General features: G+C 44.3%; 1 protein-coding gene across 3 annotated transcripts in view; it reads right to left on the bottom strand.

The window, feature by feature from the left end:
• Nucleotides 1-5,036: 5,036 nt before the first annotated feature.
• abhd14a (abhydrolase domain containing 14A) overlaps nt 5,037-16,279 on the bottom strand; it is a 100,656-nt gene continuing 89,413 nt past the window's right edge. For all 3 annotated transcript variants that reach the window (XM_087994550.1, XM_087994548.1, XM_087994549.1), the window contains exons 3-5: nt 15,062-15,177; nt 10,180-10,415; nt 5,037-5,296 (exon numbers count right to left, since the gene is read on the bottom strand). In XM_087994550.1, coding sequence (XP_087850676.1) covers nt 5,117-5,296; nt 10,180-10,415; nt 15,062-15,177 — 532 coding nt within the window. In that variant the 3' untranslated portion in view covers nt 5,037-5,116. The remainder of the gene's footprint in view (nt 5,297-10,179; nt 10,416-15,061; nt 15,178-16,279) is intronic.

Below are 16,279 nucleotides of genomic sequence, written 5' to 3'. Positions count from 1 at the left end.
GGCCGGGAAATAGAGGTCTGGCGGACGTGACGTCACGCGCACCACCAACCCCCCCGTCATCTGCTGGCATTACCCCGGATGTAGGTCGGGGAGAGACCCCGCCCCTTCTGCCGCTGGGGGGGGAAGAGGACACCCTTCCAGCGCCCCCTGCAGCTGAGTGTGTGTCAGTGTGCATTCCCCATGGACTCTGAGTTTAACCCACATCACTAGGGAGCCTTCTTCTCCCTGCTGTTCCCATCCCTTGCCATTCACCTGCAAATGAGAGATACACACTCCAGCCTCCCTCTGCATGAATAATATTGAGCTCCTCTCTGGCACTTCCTGCCAAAGTGCAACATATTCCACCTGGCCAAGCTTGTGCCCACCCTGCAGTCTCTTGTGTCATCCTCGCCACTTGCCTTTTCACAAGGGAGTACAATTATTGGATATTTATAACATAATTTGAGCCTGGACAGTTTTTCCGTTCAGGTATGCAAAAACAATGCTGGAAACCAGATTCTGCATTAGTGGTGCTGGAAGAGCACAGCAGTTCAGGCAGCATCCAAGGAGCTTCGAAACCGACGTTTCAGGCAAAAGCCTTTCATCAGGAATAAAGGCAGAGAGCCTGAAGGGTGGAGAGATAAGCTAGAGGAGGGTGGGGGTGGGGAGAAAGTAACATAGAGTACAATAGGTAGGTGGGGAAGAAGATGAAGGTGATAGGTCAGGGAAGAGAGGGTGGAGTGGATAGGTGGAAAAGGAGCTGGGCAGGTCGGACAAGTCATGGGGACAGTGCTGAGCTGGAAGTTTAGAACTAGGGTGAGGTGGGGGAAGGGGAAATGAAGAAACGTTGAAGTCCACATTGATGCCCTGGGGTTGAAGTGTTCCGAGGCGGAAGATGAGGCGTTCTTCCTCCAGGCGTCTGGTGGTGAGGGAGCGGCGGTGAAGGAGGCCCAGGACCTCCATGTCCTCGGCAGAGTGGGAGGGGGAGTTGAAATGTTGGGCCACGAGGCGGTTTTGTATGATTGGTGCGGGTGTCCCGGAGATGTCCCCTAAAGCGCTCTGCTAGGAGGCTTCCAGTCTCCCCAATGTAGAGGAGACCGCATCGGGAGCAACGGATACAATACATGATATTAGTGGATGTGCAAGTAAAACATTGATGGATGTGGAAGGCCCTTTCTCCGAGACACCCGCACCAATCAACCACACCGCCCCGTGGCCCAACATTTCAACTCCCCCTCCCACTCTGCCGAGGACATGGAGGTCCTGGGCCTCCTTCACCGCCTCTCCCTCACCACCAGACGCCTGGAGTAAGAACGCCTCATCTTCCGCCTCGGAACACTTCAACCCCAGGGTATCAATGTGGACTTCAACGTTTCTTCATTTCCCCTTCCCCCACCTCACCCTAGTTCTAAACTTCCAGCTCAGCACTGTCCCCATGACTTGTCCAACCTACCTATCTCCTTTTCCACCTATCCACTCCACCCTCTCCTCCCTGACCTATCACCTTCATCCCCTCCCCCACTCACCCATTGTACTGTATGCTACTTTCTCCCCACCCTCCTCTAGTTTTTCCGTTCAGCCTTTCCAGATTTCCACAACAGTGCCTCTAGCAATTTGGGATCCTACGCTTGTCTGCCCCTTTGCTCCTCCACCCAACTTAGTTTTTGAGGTCAGATTTTAGTCCTCAATGCAGTCTGTGCATGGGTAGTTGGGCATTTTCAGGGATGTCTCACTCCCACTAATCTACAAAGAAAATTCACGATTAAAATTCCAGTCACTTAAGAGCTTTGCAGAGAATCATGAGCCTCAATACTGAAATCTCATTCTGCAAGATACTGCAGAGATTGTTGTTGGACAATCAGGATTTAAGGCATTAAATGGAAAGAAGCCAAGTGTTTTTTGCAGGATGAAGGCTACAAGGAGAGGAGGGTGGGGCCAAAGGTAAGGACAGGAGTGTGGCATTCAGTGGCCATCCCTTTGCCCCAATCCTGACTTAAATTGGTCCAGTTTGGGGCAGGTGATCAGGCCTATGGTGAACTGAGGCTCTGAATTGACAGTTAATTGACTACATGTTGGATTTAACTGATAGGTTGAAAAAAATCTCCATTGGATATTCCCATCCAGAACCCATGGTGACATGGCAAAAACAGGTGACTTTCTCTACAATGCCAATTCACCTCAGTGTCGTTGATTCCACAGAGGGGGAAAATCACGCCCTTAGCACCAGGGTCCCTGGTTCGATTCCAGCCTCGGGTGACTGTCTGTGTGGAGTTTGCACATTCTCCCCGTGTCTGCGTGGGTTTCCTCTGAGTGCTCTGGTTTCCTCCCATAGTCCAAAGATGTGCATTTCAGTTAAATTGCCCATACTGTTCGGCACATTAGTCAGAGGGAAATGGGTCTGAGTGGGTTATTCTTTGGAGGGTCGGTGTGGAGTTGTTGCGCCGAAGGGCCTGTTTCCACACTGTAGGGAATCTAATTTAATGTCTTCCAACAAAAGTGTAACATGGCATTTTTGCTTCCATTGAAGATCATTTGCCAATTTCATGTCCAATTTGCATGTAGTCATACAGCATGGAAACAGACCCTTCAGTCGAACTCGTCCACGTTAACCATATTTTCAAACCACATTTGGCCCTTCAAACCTTTCTGATTCATGTACTTATACAAATGTCTTTTAAATGTTGTAATTGTACCTGCTTCTAAAACTTCCTCTGGCAGTTCATTCCACATACAAACCACCCTGCGTAAAAAAAAGCCCACCTCCTTTCACCTTAAAAATACAGCCTCTAGTTTTGAACTCCACCATTCTGACAAGGGAAAAAACCCTTGTTATTCACATAATCTATCCCCCTCATTATTGTATAAATCTCTATCAGGTCATCCCTCAATCTCCTATGCTCCAGTGAAATGTACCTTGTATATGTTCTTCTCCATTAATTCCAACATTTGATTTTATTGTCATTAGAAATTTTAAGAATGCGCTTCTGACACCAAAGTCCAATTGGTTTTTGGAAGTCGTGAATCAGGATGGTCCCAGTTCTAATCTCTGTTTGAACAAGTTCCGAGAGGAGGAGAATTTTGTTAACTCGGAGTTCTGAATACATGGCTTGAAAAGGCAGTAGGAACAGGTTCTGCAGTACCCCCTCTAATCACAGCATAAATTGAGGCCATTTGGCCAATTGTGACCATGTAAGCTCTCAGGCCCATTCACCTTCCACAAAATGCGGCAATCTTTTTCAGATCCTTATCCAAATCTCTCTCGGATGTCTCAGTTGTGTTTGTTTTCACAGACACTGAAGTATTTCCAGCATTTATTCCAATTGCCAGCATCTGGAAGTACTGTGTTCAAATATTTTTGTAGTGCTGTCACTGTTATAATGTGGGAAAAATGGTCATCAGTTGGTCTTACAACTGTAAGCTGATCATGACAATACTATCTCTTTTTGTGAATGTTAACTGAATGGCAATTATTGGCCCAGACACTGGGGAAGAACTCCCTACTCATCTTTCAATAACACCACCTTGGGTGTGCCTCAGGAGACCTGTGCAGAATTTCATATTAATATTCAGTCTGAAAGAGGGAGCACTGCCTCGTCACAAAATCTGACCTCAATGTGTCTCAGTGTTAGCCTCTGTCCGATAACCCTCCTATGAAGATGCTATTGAGGTATAAGGTCATACAGATCTGGAAAACAAAGGGTGATTGCTTGGTGAGACTTGATGCATAACAGGCAGTTCCACAGAGTGTTGGGGGGGGGGGGGGGGGGTGCAGATATAAGGCCTCACGTGGCAGCTGCACGGACAAGAAGAAAGGACAATGCGCCATTTTCTCAGCACAAGCAAATTTACTTTGGTCAGCTCTACATTACAGTGTCACAAAAATGCAGGGGACAAAATTTAAAGACTGCCACTGATAGATATTTGTTGGGAACATCCATTGAGGAATCTGGAAGAATAGTGGGCAAATGAGATTGAGATTCAGATCAAGCACCCGATCTAATTGAAGAATGAATCCAACGCAAAGGGATAGCTTAATTATGTGTTTAAAAAAATACACTGATTTTTCTTTAAGCAATAATGTATTTTTTAAAAATTCAAACAGTCAAATAATTAGCTGGCTTCAAATTAATTTTTGTTCAACAACCAGAAATAGCATGAGACAAGTCCGTCTCTCAACTTAAAACATTTTCTGAAACTTATCAACACTTCATTTTGAAATAAGAGAGAACAGAGAAAATTCAATAGGCCAAAAACCAGCTCTCAGTGTCAAAGCTCTGAGTCAAAATATCAGGTCCAAGGGCTTTCAACAAGCTTCAAGTAAAGGCCTTTTCCCCAGTGAAATGTTAAAATATGACAGGCACATGTTGTGAAATCTGTACTCATTCTGAAATGTGTTTCAATTCTTCCTTGAAGTACAGGAATTTTGTTAAAGTAGGTACATGGTAGATTAAAATCAGTTCAATTAGGAGTGCGCAGTTTCTGGGTTCATAGAACAAATGACTGCCCCTCGATGGTCTAAATGTGTAACAGCAGACATCAGCATCACAGACACTCAGTGAAAAGGTGAAGACAGCTGGTGGATTTTAAGAATACTTGCATGGCCTAATTTCTTTAATCAGGTTATAAAATAAATTCCCCTATGAGACAGAATTAATATTTTAGAAAGCAGTTGGAAAAAGGAATAGTGGAGGAAGTTGGACCTACATTTGGCATTTTTACTGTGTACCAGTCTAAACTCAGCTCAGCAAACAGAAGCTAAGGCCAAAGCCTTAGTCCTGTCTGTTTTATGAGGTTTAGTCCTACAGTGAAAGAGTTCAGACTCTTCAGCTTTGGCCAGGGAGCAAACCCGAGATTTCCCAGGTCTATACGGGGACATTTACCCAATCGGCCCGAAACTGAACTAAATCTTTACCTATGTTTTCCAATCTGTGAATTTTTCACGTTTTAACTAATATTTACTGAAACTTCAGAGAGGAAGTTGTTTTGAAATAAATCTGAAATAATTACTCCTGTTGCAGAGTCTGACTCCAAGAAATTAATAACAATTGCTGATGAAGCTAGTTTGGTGCTGATCTTAATTGTTTTGTACGTACAGTCCCCAGTGCACAGTGACATCAGTGGTATAAACACTCAAAGCTTAAAATTTAGTTAGAAAGTCCAATAAAGTAGTATGGAACAAGTGTGGTTCATCAAGGTAACAGGCGTGCCGAGCTGTTGGGATCTTGAAGACAGAGTGATGGGGAAGATACTCTAAGTTTTTCAGGGACCGTACACCCAGATTAGTGTCCAATTCTCCAAAAACAATCAGGGTCGGGGTCTGCAAAGAGAAGCATAGATTTAGTTCCCCATGTGAAATAGTGCCAGCGCAACTCACAAACAAAAAATAAACCATCGTTCTCAACATCAGCACATCCCAAAGCACTTTACAATGAATAAAACATTTTAGAGGTGCAGTCCCTGTTGTAAAGTAGGTATCACGGCAGTCAATTAGCATATGGCAAAATCCCATAAATGGCACACATAAGTGACCAAGTAATCGGATATAAATTGATTTCCTGGTGCCAGAGATGTGGCCCAAGAGAGGTCAACATCAATCTACAATCTCCACTGCAGAGGTCCACTTTGGAATGGGCATTTCTGATTAATCACAACAGTCTTAAAGGGTATTCTACTGAACAGATGTGAACATTGTAACCCTGAATTAGAACCCTGTTGCAACTTTTGATATTATGGAGATGTACCTCACTAGGTATAAATAGAACAATGCGGGCAGGGTTGGAACTTAAGACAGACCAGAAGGATCACTCTGGAAGACACACAAGGGAGAAGACTCTCTGGAAGGAATGCAGAGCGTATTGTCCTGAAGTTGAAGGTGTATACTGTACCTTTAAAAGAGAGAGAATGCTGTTCTGAACTAAGAGCATACAAGCACCTGTGTTTATGACTAGATGGCAATCCCAGAGGTACTGGAAAATTGAAAATATGTAACATTTGGCTATGAAATGGATCGGGTGCTTGATCAGAATCTCAATCTCATTTGCCCACTATTCTTCCAGATTCCTCAATGGATGTTCCCAACAAATATCTATCAGTGGCAGTCTTTAAATTTTGTTCCCTGAGTTTAGGTTGCTATTTTGACAACAATTCAGAGAGTCATAGTCATAGAGATGTACAGCATGGAAACAGACCGTTCAGTCTAACTTGTCCACGCCGACCAGATATCCCAATCCAATCTAGTCCCACCTGCCAGCACCCGGCCCATATCCCCCCAAACCCTTCCTATTCAGATATCCTTCCAGATGTCTTTTAAATGATGTAATTGTACCAGCCTCCACCACTTCCTCTAGCAGTTCATTCTATACACATACCATCCTCTGTGTGAAAATGTTTCCCCCTTAGGTCTCTTTTATATCTTTCCCTCTCACCCTAAACCTACACCCTCTAGTTCGGGACTCCCCCACCCCAGGGAAGAGACTTTGTCTATTTATCCTATCCATGCCCCTCATGATTTTATAAACCTATATAAGGTCATCCCTCAGCCTCAGAAATTAAGTTGATGTAATTTCAATAAGTGTCTAATTGGAACAGAATATTGTTATAGTGAGCAGTTAAGGCAAAGGGGGTCTCAGAGTGGTGAATAATTGTTGTTTAATGTTCACTTTTAAAGTTAAATAAATTGATGTTATTTTCTTTAAGTAGTGGAATTTGGGAATTCTCTGCTCGTCATACTTTAACAGATTACAAGACGAGGTGAGCCTTTCTGGGTGGTTGGTTTAATTAACAGAGGGGTTCGCCTCTGTGTCATAACAATATCAACACAAATATACAATAAGGCCTTACCTAATCTAACTAAGTTAGAGCCTGGTATTCTACGTTGACCACGAAGAGCAGTATTTTGTATTAATGTATAATAAATAGTTTCAACCCGAAACTCAGTGTGGCATCAACCCGCACAATAAAAGGGTCGAAACACCTCTTCTACCATCTTACCCATTAACAGATTTACTGTGGACAGACTCTGTCTCAAGCCATTAGTCAACTGTACCGAAATCTCAAATCTTTGCAGTTGTTTTGCATTTCTCTTTTTCAAACACCATGTGGATCACAATGATACTATAAGCACTATTAGATAAATGTTCATGCGCCATGTAGCAGTTAATCAAATCTGGTTTACTACATTACAAAATCTATTCCGGCCTCCCATGTTGGTGCATGGACAATAGTGTTCCGGAGAATTACTTTGAACACAGCCAAGGAATTCATGACCTTCCTGATGTGCTAGTCTGCGTATCCCAATCTGTATGAAAAATAATGGTCCCCTAATGGTTTTAATTACTACTGTCAGAATATAGTGAAGCAAAACACTGAAAGAAAAAAAGAGAGAATGTTAGGAGAGCTGTCAGGTTCGCATTCCCTTTGTCAGAAGCCATAGAGTCATAGAGATGTACAGCACGGAAACAGACCCTTCGGTCCAACCCGTCCATGCCGACCAGATATCCCAACCCAATCTAGTCCCACCTGACAGCACCCGGCCCATATCCATCCAAACCCTTCCTATTCATATAACCATCCAGCTGCCTCTTAAATGTTGCAATTGTACCAGCCTCCACCACTTCCTTTGGTTTAGGGTGAGAGGGAAAGATATAAGAGAGACCTAAGGGGCAACTTTTGCATGCAGAAGGTGGTATGCATATAGAATGAGCTGCCAGTGGAAGTGGTGGAGGCTAGTACAGTTGCAACATTTAAAAGGCATTTGGATGGGTATATGAATAGGAAGGGTTTGGAGGGAAACGGGCCTGGTGCTGACAGGTGGGACTAGATTAGGTTAGGACATCTGGTTGGCATGGACGAGTTGGACCGAAGGGTCTGATTCTGTGCTGTACATCTCTATGACTCAGTGACCTATATAAACAATTTGGATGAGAATATAGAAAACGTGGTTAGTACGTTTGTGGATGACACCAGAATTGGTGGTATAGTGGACAGTGAAGGTGGTTATCTAACAGCACAATGGGATCTTGATCAGCTGGGTCAATGGGCCTAGGAGTTTCATTTAGATAAATGTAAGGTGTTGCATTTTGGTAAGGCAAACCAGGATAGGACTCATACAGTTAATGGTAGGGCCCTGGGGAGTGTTGTCAAACAGAGACACCCAAAGGATCAGGTGCATAGTTCCTTGAACGTGACGTCACAGGTAGACAGGCTGGTGAAGGTGGCGTTTGACACACTTGCATTCATTGGTCAGTGCATTGAGCATAGGAGTTAGAATGTTATGTTGCCGCTGTTCAGGACATTGGCGAGGTCCATTTTGGAGTATTGTGTACACTTCTGATTGTCCTTCTACAGGAAGGGTATTAAGTGCGGAAAAGATATACAAGGATGTTAACAAGACTGGAGGGTTCACACTGTAAACAGAGGACAAACAGGTTGGGACTTCTTTCCTGAATGTAGGAAGTTGAGGGGTGACCATATAGAGGTTTAGAAAATCATGAGGGGCATAGATAAGGTGAATAGCCAAGGTCTTTTTTCCCAGGAAAGGGAAGTTCAAAGCTAGAGGGCATAGGTGGAAATGAGAGAGGAAAGATATAAAATGGACCTGAGGGGCACCTTTTTCACATCGGGGGGGGGGGGGTGGTGTGTGTGGAACGAGCTGCCAGAGGAAGTGGTAGAGGCAAATGCAATTACAACATTTAAAAGACATTTGGACAGGTACATGGATCAGAAAGGTTTAAGAGGGATACGGGCCAAACATAGGCAAGTGGAACCAGTTTAGTTTGGAAAAATGCGATCGGCATGGACAAGTTGGACCAAAAGGTCTGTTTCCATGCTATATGACTCAATGAGTGAGCAACTTTGGCTGCACCTGATCGTGCTTCACATTGCCTGGTTGGATCTGGCAGTAAATACATTAAAACAGTTGTCCACAATAAATCTTGAAGCTTTTTTATTTTATTCGCCCATTGGATATAGGCGTCATTGGCTTAGCCAGCATTTATTGCCCATCTCTCATTGCTCAGAGGGCAGTTTAAGAGTCAACTGTGGATCTGGAGTCACACATAGCCCAGATCACATGAGGATGTCAGCTTCCTTTCCTAAAGGTCGTGAGTGAAACAGATGGGTTTTTCTGACCATCGACAACAGCTTCATGGTCATCATTCGACTCTGAATTCCAGATTTTGAAAAAAAATTATTGAGTGCAAATTCCACCATCTGCCATGGCAGGATTTAAACCTAGAAACATTAGCTGGGTCTCTGGATTAATTGTCTAGTGATAATAGCCATCACCTCCTCATACCATGCATAGACTTAAAAAGGAGGGGAAACAGGAAGCGAGCCAGGTCAGACCGAGACACAGTAGTTTCAATGAAGAAAAGATATTGCCAATTTTTTTTTTATTCATAAGGGTACAAGTTAGTAGATCAGCAGCAGGGTGAATGCAAAGCTGGAGCTGGGGATTTGTACGTGCAGTTTTAGGGAACGTCCCCCCCCCTCCCAGGCCAGACAGAAGGAAGTGGGTTTGGGAGGACACAGAGTGATGTGAGTGGACAGCGATTCACTGAAAGTGATCAGAAATTGATTGAGGTGATAGGAATAGGGGACTGTAAGATAGCATAGTTGAAGCTGTGCTCCTGAGTCAGGGATTGATTGAGAGAGGATTTATATTCTGTGAACTCGGAGATTGTAATGAGCTGAGCTGCAGGTTTAAACTCACTGCAAAGTGAGATGTTACTCAGTACGGAGACAGGGAAGGGAAAGTAGGGAAAATGTCCATGAGTTAGTGTGGTATTTGGATGTACTGGGAAAGGAGAGGTGGAGGGTGAAAGAAGATGAGATTCCAGGGGAGGAGGAGGTCATAAGGACGTCTCACTCATCCACCAGGTTCCTGTTAAAGCCAACGCAATCACCCACAAGCAGCTCATGGATGAAAGAGAACCTTGTTCACGAGTGAAAAGATATTGCCATTATTCAGAAGGCAGCCGGGATGAGTTTAGCTTCGAAGGCTGGCTTTCATAGCCAGCGGGTCGGTGTGGACTTGTTGGGCCGAAGGGCCTGTTTCCACACTGTAATGTAATCTAATCTAATCTATAACTCGGGTGGGATATAGCCTCCTGGCCACAAAGTACAACTGCTCGCCTCAATGACAGGGATAAGAAGGAAATGAAGCTCAGAATGACAGAGGATTGAATGATAGCAGCCTACCTGGATCTTCTGATACTGGTCAGCATTGTAGAGATTCGTCCCAGCAGGTGCAATGGGGACAAAGCCCTTCAGTCGCTGGGTGTAAAACATCAGAAATGGAATGGAGAAGTGACCGCTCATTGAGGGACTGACGACGACTGGTGCCTGGAGTCCCACAGCGTTCAGGAAGGCCAGCAGGAAGTCAGCTCTGTCCTTGTCCACTTTGTCAATATCCAACAGTGGGGTATTCCCATACCCTATTGAACAAGACGTTAAGTAGGCACAGTCAAATGGCACGGAAACAGACCTTTCAGTCCAACACATCCATGTCAACCAGACATCCCAACTTGACCTAGTCCCATTTGTCTACATTTGGCCTATATCCCTCTAAATCAGTCCTGTTCACGCACCCACCCATTTGCCTTTTAAATGCCAATTGTACTTGCTGCCAACGCTTCCCCTGGCAGCTCACTCCAAACATGCACCACCCTCTGCATGAAAAACCCACAGGTCCTTTTTAAATGTTCCCTCTCTCAGCCAAAACATCTGCCCTCTAGTTTTGCAACCCCACCCCACCACCACCCTGGGAAAAAGATCTTGGCCATTTACCCTCTCCATGCCCTTCATGATTTTATGAATCCCTTTAAGGACATTCCTCAATCTCCGACACTCCAGGGAAAAATTCCCAGCCCATTCAAACACTCCCTGTAACTCAAACCCCCAGTTTCTGGCAAAATCCTTGTAAATCTTTTCTGTACCCTTTCCAGTTAAATACCATCCTTACTATGGAAAGGGGACTAGAATTATATGCAGCGCTCTATAAATAGCCTCACCTTTTTGAGCCGTAACCTGACATCCTAACTCAATGCTCTGACCAGTGACGGCATGTGCGCCAAATGCCGCCTTCACCACCCTGTCTACCTGCAACTACACTTTCAAAGAACAATACTCCTGCAAACTGAAGCCTCTCTGCTCAACAACACTCCCCAGCGCCCTACCATTAACTGAAGAATCCCATCAGCCACATTAACTCTGACAGAATGAGTGCCATCAAACAGAAAAAGGCGAGCCACGCTTCACTGGCCCTAGTAACAAGACCAGAAAAGTTAGGGCAATGGGTGGGAGGGTGGTGAAAGCTGTTAGGTCTGAATGTATTTGTCTGTGTGTGTGGATGTGCACTAGCATGCACAGGGAAGCTGAATGTAGTGGAGCTGATTATAGGACATGCAAATGGGGTGGGAAACTATGGAAAGGGGGGGGGTGTCCGTCCACGTGTACGCATCTGGGGAGGGTTTTACTTTGTCGCTAGGGGATATGGAGAGCTTGGCTAAAACATCCAAGAAAGACAAAATCACTACATTTTAACAAGCGCTTGAACACATTTTCGCATGTGTCACATGTTGATCTATCATCGTCAAAGTTTAATAACCATCCACTGAAAGTTGTTTGCAACTTCATTGCAGTTTCATTTTTTTTCCCCATGTCACTATCACTATCCTTTCCAAGTATTAAGGTGGAAGTAACATTAGAAAACAGTTGGGCAAGTGCTCGTTTACAGGGAATGTAGAAACAGGAGGAGCCATTCAGGTCCCTGTCATCTTGTCAGATCATGGCTGATGTGTATTTCAATTCCATTTTTATGCCTTTGCTTATGATACTCTTAACCAAAAAAAAACACCGCACAGAATGGAATCAGCCTGAAGGTTCAATTCACTGTCAGCAGTGTATTTGGGGGCTGGGGAGCTCACACATGTACACTACTTAGGGGAGAGCTTGTCACTAACAGCCCTGAATAGTCTCGCTCGAATTTAAAAAGGCTTCCTTGTTCCAGACAGGAAATAGTTTCTCTCTATCTAAACTCTCATTTCCTACATGGAAACAAAGGATGGCAGATTTCCCTCCCGAAAGGACATTAATGCACCAGATGGGTTTTTAGGACTATTGATGACAGCTCCTATTCACCATCACTTTCAACTCCAGAGTTTATTAATCTCCCTCTTAGAAGGTCAGTGACAAAAAAATTAAATTCGAGTTTCTGACTTGACTATTGGTAAACCAGATGAGTTTTTACAAGAATGCAGTACTTTCACGGTCACCACCATCTTTCTATTACAAATTCACTTTTAAATTCCCCAGGTGCAGTACAGTTTGAGTTCAGACTGCCTGGTTCCTGGAACTATTCTCATATTCCTCTTCTGAACACACTTCAATGTAGAACTGCGTGCAATGTAGTACCCGTAGAACTGCGTGCAATATTCCAGCTGAGACCTAAGCATTGTTTTTTAGTAATTCATCACTCCTTCACCATGCATATACTCTCTGATCTTATGAATGTATCCTCGAACATTGTATGCTTTGTTAACGTATACAAGTGTGAGTTTATCCATTTCAGTTGGGAAAGCAGAGGGGCAGACTATTATTCAAACAGTGACAGACTGAGAAATGTTAATGTCCAAAAGAACGTGGTGTGTTTAACACCAGTCACAGAAAACAAGCATGAAGGTGCAGCAAGCAGTCAGGATGGCAAAGGGTATATTAGCCTACATTGCAACAGGGTTTGAGTACAGGACCAAGAAAGTTGTATCGCAGCTGTATAGGGCCCTGCTGAGACCACGACTGGAGAATCGTGTGGGGTTTTGTTTTCCTTATCCAAGGAAAGATGTTTCACCCTGTCCTACCCACTGTATGCACATACATCCCCAGCTCTCGCTTTTTGAAGAGTACCTTTTTGAATAGTACCCTGCATTTTCTACTGACTCTCCACGTTCTTCATACCAAAATATATCACCTCACATTAGTCTGCCTTGAACTTCATCTGCCAGCTACATGCCCACTCCCTGAAGATCTCTCAGGTAATAATATTATTTTCTCATGCAATTGAAGACTTTCACTAGATATTGTGCAGATTAAAAAGAATGATGATGGCGATTTACCCATTGTATTTAGGCTGCATTGTTTCTGAATGCCCCATGCACTGATATTTTTATGTCCTGAATAAGGACCTGGTACTTGAAGGGACAGGAGTGAGCACCAGGACAGAAACCAGATAAAGGGCCTAAAAACACAGGGTCTAAGGCCAGCATTTCCTGTCTGTCCATTGAGTACACAGCAGTGAAGAAGTTACACAGATCCTCCTTTTTTGAAGACCCATTTAGTGTTCAGCTATTGTTTGCCTCTCTGTAACCAGTGACCCTAACCAGTTAAAAAAAACCTCAAAAGGTTTCAACTCATTGGCCCTTTATTTCTCCAATTTGTCAAAACAAAAATAAAAAGTGTTTTTGATTGAATGTTAGAGCTCAGAATTCTGCTTCTCATTCTGCATCGAAACCAAATTTCCCTCCTTGGTAGGATGCAGTATGTCCAACTCTGTTCTTCAGTTGATGTCCACACACACATGGAGATTTCAGTATGACTCACAATGACAAACAGCACTTCTGTTCCTAATCCAGTCTGACTGGGTCAGGACAGGCCACACATGCTGACTTGAAGGAGGGAGTTACAATTTTGTTCCTGTTTCCCAGTCTAAAACTAGGGCTACATTTGTCAGTGATGACCATAAGCATCTTTCATCCATATTCATTGTCTAAATCTCAAAGAAATGATCATTAGATTAGATTAGATTCCCTACAGTGTGGAAACAGGCCCTTCGGCCCAACAAGTCCGTACCGACCCTCTGAAGAGTAACCCACCCAAACCCATTTCCCTCTGACTAATGCAGTTAACACTGCGTTGGCAATTTAGCATGGCCAATTCACCTGACCTGCACATCTTTGGACTGTGGGAGGAAACCCGCAGACACGGGGAGAATGAGCAAACTCCACACAGACAGTCACCCAAGGCTGGGATCAAACCTGGGACACTGGTGCTGTGAGGCAGCAGTGCTAACCACTGAGCCAGCGATCGGCTCAATTCATCAAAGAGTCTTAGCAGATTTTACAGATTCACATGTCAGACAGTAGGCACACTAAAGTTCTTCGTTTGCAGAAGTTAGATATCAATGCAAGGTTCAACATTCAGTCAGCAAACCTGGAGAGGGAATAGCTAGTATAAAACAGGAAATCAGCTCATTGAAAGCCAGGTGTTCATTTCCAGGAACGTTTCACATAAAATCCAATAAAATACCTTACTGAAGCATGGAAACATAGAAAATAAAAGTAGACCATTCAACCCATCAAGCCCATCACCATGTTCCTGCTCTCTCTCCATACACCCTAAAGCCTTTCATGTCTAGAATCTACTTTATTTTTTGAATATATTCAGTGATTCGGCATCCATAGCCTGCGGTGGAGAATTCTGCAGGCTGATTACCCTGTGAAGAAATTTCTCCCTATCTCGGTCCACAAAGGTCTACCACATTTCCTGAGACTATGAGCCCTTCGTCCAGATCTCCAGGCCGGGGAAACGTGCATCCAGTGTATACAGCCCCGTCAGAACTTTCAACAAGAGCCCCTCTTATTTCTTCTAAGCTTCAACAAACACAGGTCCAGTCAACCCTCTCGATCCTCATATGACAGACCTACCACCCCAGGAATCAGGCTGGCCTGCCTACCTATAGTAAGTATATGTTTTCCAAAGTAATACTCCAACAACAAGGACCTATACAGCTGCAGTCAGGTCTTTCTGCTCCTCTCTGAAAACCTCTTTGCAATGCAGGCAAACATGATATACCAATTGCCGTCCTAACTGCTTGCTGCACCATCATGCTTGCTTTTACTGAATAGTATATAAAGATAGCCAGGTCCCTTTGCACATCAACATTTCTCAACCTATCACCATTTAAATAACACTCGACCATTCTGTTTTCCCGACTGAGGCGGATAACTCCCCACTCATCCACGCAATTGGCCACATACAGTTAACAACCAGACATTCAGGTTCAAAAACAATGTTTGAAATGCCTTACCGGGTAAGTCCATTGCCACAGCTCTGTATCCTTTCTCAGCAAGCAGACTCAGTGTTCCTAGCCCCTCCCAGGTCTTTGAGTCGAAGGCCTGTCCGTGGAGCAGTAGTACCTCCAAGCTAAATAACAGAAATGAGAGCGGGCACCACTGAAATATAACATCAGAGGAGAAAGGATATGGTGCTCAACTGTTCAAAGTTTAAGTCACTTGGAAAAGCTACTGTTCAACCAGGGGCTCTGAACTGGATTAAGTGGTTGGAAGGAGGGATCTATTAAATGTTACAGAGTGCTTATGTCTTGCTGTCTGAACCTATTGAGGTTGATCAATTGCAGAACTTCATGATGACTGTGACTGTTCTCAGTTGAACTGTGGAGCAGGAGGAGAATGAAGGTTAGCAGCTGAAATATATACTGTGGAGAGAGCGAGAGGTGGCCAGCACAGGATGAAAGAGAAGGGGGGGGGGGGGGGGGGGGGGGGGGGTACATGGTTTGTACATGGTTTTCACGGGATTCACAATCACGGGCACAGCTTCCTTGACCTGCCTGAGGAGCAGTAATCCAAAAGCCTAGGTTTTCACGCAAGGCACCTGCAAACAGGGGACAATCTGCTGCCTGCTGGACCTGGTGGCTATGCAGAAGCAATGGCTGGACAGGGTAGGACTCCTCTCCCTTTCGTTATCTGGAAACGGTAGCAAGGAACTAAAGTCAACTGCGCAAACAACAATTTTGGAACAGATTATGCACCAGAGCTATGAAATGTCAACACAATAACATAAATAGCTTCCTTCCACAGCAGAATTTACAATGTTTCAGTTATGACAGTGAAAGTCGATATCTCCCATTGATTACAATCATCACCCTATTTTAGGATGTTTAGCCAGAGATGTGGTGGAGAGAGAAAGATATTTTTCTGTGAAACTTTAGCTGTGCTGTTGAGACACCAAGGTAAGGAGTGGTTGTGAAGACACCACATACCACACAAAGAGGGTCCTGCAAGGCAGCCAGAGGTACTGACCAATGGCTGCACTGGCCATTGGTCTAAGCATTAAACAACGTTTGGAGAGAAGGTGGCCAGAGATTAGAAAGGAGGGTCTATACTTGGAAACGTAGCCTCAGACAACAAACACAAACATCCCAGCACACGTCGGTGCAGTGCAAATCATGTTAGAATGAGACCTCTCTCCTCCTGAATTTCGTAGCACCCCCCCAGGATGGTGCATC

The sequence above is a fragment of the Chiloscyllium plagiosum genome, unplaced genomic scaffold (genome assembly GCF_037043375.1).
Source record: "Chiloscyllium plagiosum isolate Xiang-an unplaced genomic scaffold, Cpla_swu_hap1 HiC_scaffold_14, whole genome shotgun sequence".
NCBI lineage: Eukaryota > Metazoa > Chordata > Chondrichthyes > Orectolobiformes > Hemiscylliidae > Chiloscyllium > Chiloscyllium plagiosum.
Note: the sequence above shows the minus strand (reverse complement) of the source record. Positions and strands in the feature narration are given on the sequence as shown.